This window comes from Austrofundulus limnaeus, unplaced genomic scaffold (assembly GCF_001266775.1).
Source record: "Austrofundulus limnaeus strain Quisiro unplaced genomic scaffold, Austrofundulus_limnaeus-1.0 Scaffold383, whole genome shotgun sequence".
Classification (NCBI taxonomy): domain Eukaryota; kingdom Metazoa; phylum Chordata; class Actinopteri; order Cyprinodontiformes; family Rivulidae; genus Austrofundulus; species Austrofundulus limnaeus.
The window spans coordinates 121,229-122,787 of record NW_013952785.1 but is presented as its reverse complement, the minus strand read 5'-3'; the positions used below and the strand labels follow the sequence as shown (position 1 = coordinate 122,787).

The 1,559-nt window shown below is 40.9% G+C and overlaps 1 protein-coding gene across 1 annotated transcript in view; it reads left to right on the top strand.

Annotated features, from left to right (window-relative positions):
- Positions 1-1,559, top strand: part of LOC106528469 (hexokinase-1) — a gene marked incomplete in the record, with an annotated part of 72,819 nt that overhangs the window by 20,068 nt on the left and 51,192 nt on the right. Inside the window, 1 exon segment of the mRNA XM_014023643.1 lies at positions 470-621. Coding sequence (XP_013879097.1) covers positions 470-621 — 152 coding nt within the window.

Genomic DNA, 1,559 nt, shown 5'->3' with positions numbered 1-1,559 from the left:
GGAGGACAACAGAGCTGCTTCATGGAAGAACAACCTCAGCTTAGCCTGTTAGCCTTTGGGCTAGCGCTGATGCTATATTGCCATATTAGCCCGGCCAGCCTGCTTCTGGGTCCAAACTCCTTGAAAACCTTGACAGACTATTAAGCTATTGGAACACCAAATGTCAACTCAATATTGGTCAAAATGACATTAAATGTTGTCCCGTCTTTTATGCTTTTTTGTATTTTTAAAGTTGTTGGTCATTTTGAATAGGGTTAAATCCTTAAGTTAACCAGTTTTACATTGAATAATAATTTTGAGTTTCAGTATAATCTGCTCAGTGGTTCATGGCATATTGTTTGTTTTTGACTCAGAGGCAAGGTCAGTAAACAGCATCACTATTTCCCCTCTGGAAACAGGTGAAAAAAAATGGAATATAAAAAAGACAAAACATTAAAATAACTATTATTTCTGTGCACTCTCAATTTGACAGAAAAAGGAGATTTCATCGCTCTGGATCTCGGGGGTTCAAACTTCCGTATCTTGCGTGTCAAAGTGACACAGGACAAGAAGCAACCAGTTCAGATGGAGAGTCAAGCTTATGACACGCCTGATGACATCATCCATGGGAGTGGGACACAGGTAAATATAAAGAAAATCCTGGTTAAAGATCTGGATATAGTTAAAACGGTGTATATAACTAAACTAAAATACTCTGCAGACACCGTCTAAGATGCCTACATGTTTGGGTCTTCTTCAGCAAACACTGCACAAAACTGTCTGACAGTTGACTCAAATCGTTGCTGTTAGAGTCCACTCTCGAATGTTTTTACAGAAAGGTCAAAGGTCTGTTCGTATAAAATGGTTTCATCAGAAAGGAAGGGAGTAACAAGAAATGGCTTTAAAACCAGCCTTGACCTTCACTGAACTTATTAAAGACAGCTGGCGCTCACAATGTAACACGATAACCAAAACACAGGCAACTGTCTCGAGCAGTGAGCTTGGCTCAGACTGTGACCACAGAACTAAATTAGCTCTTTAAATCTTAAAAATGGAGAGATATGGATTATTATGTTGGTTAAAACCAGTATTTCTCAAATAGTCGGGCGTGACCCTCTGGGGGTGTGCAGTAAGTCCGGGGAGCGGAGGTGAGGTGCTGACAGAGGGGAGATGGAGAAAATTGTGACAATGAAAAGAAAAATGGAGAGAGTACCRGAGAGAAGTAAAACAAGTGACAATAGCCAACAGAAAACGACCAGGAAATACAACAAAGTCGACATAGCCCTTGGGTTTACTGTGAATACAGCAGGAAATGAGGAAAGACCTGTTTGTGGTTTCTGCCTAAAAACTCTGACAGTAGACAGCATGAAACCAAATGGGTTAAGGCGGCACCTGGAGACCTTACCCTCCAGTAATATAACAAATATTAATAGCCTTAAATAGTTTTGCCTTTCCTTCCTACAGCTCCGCTCAATTCTAGTTTCCTTCTCTGCTCCGTCTGGGACTTCTTCCATTGAGATGATTTCTCTGGCAGATTTTTAGCCGGGCCAATCAGAGAACAGAACGTTGATGTTCTGCAC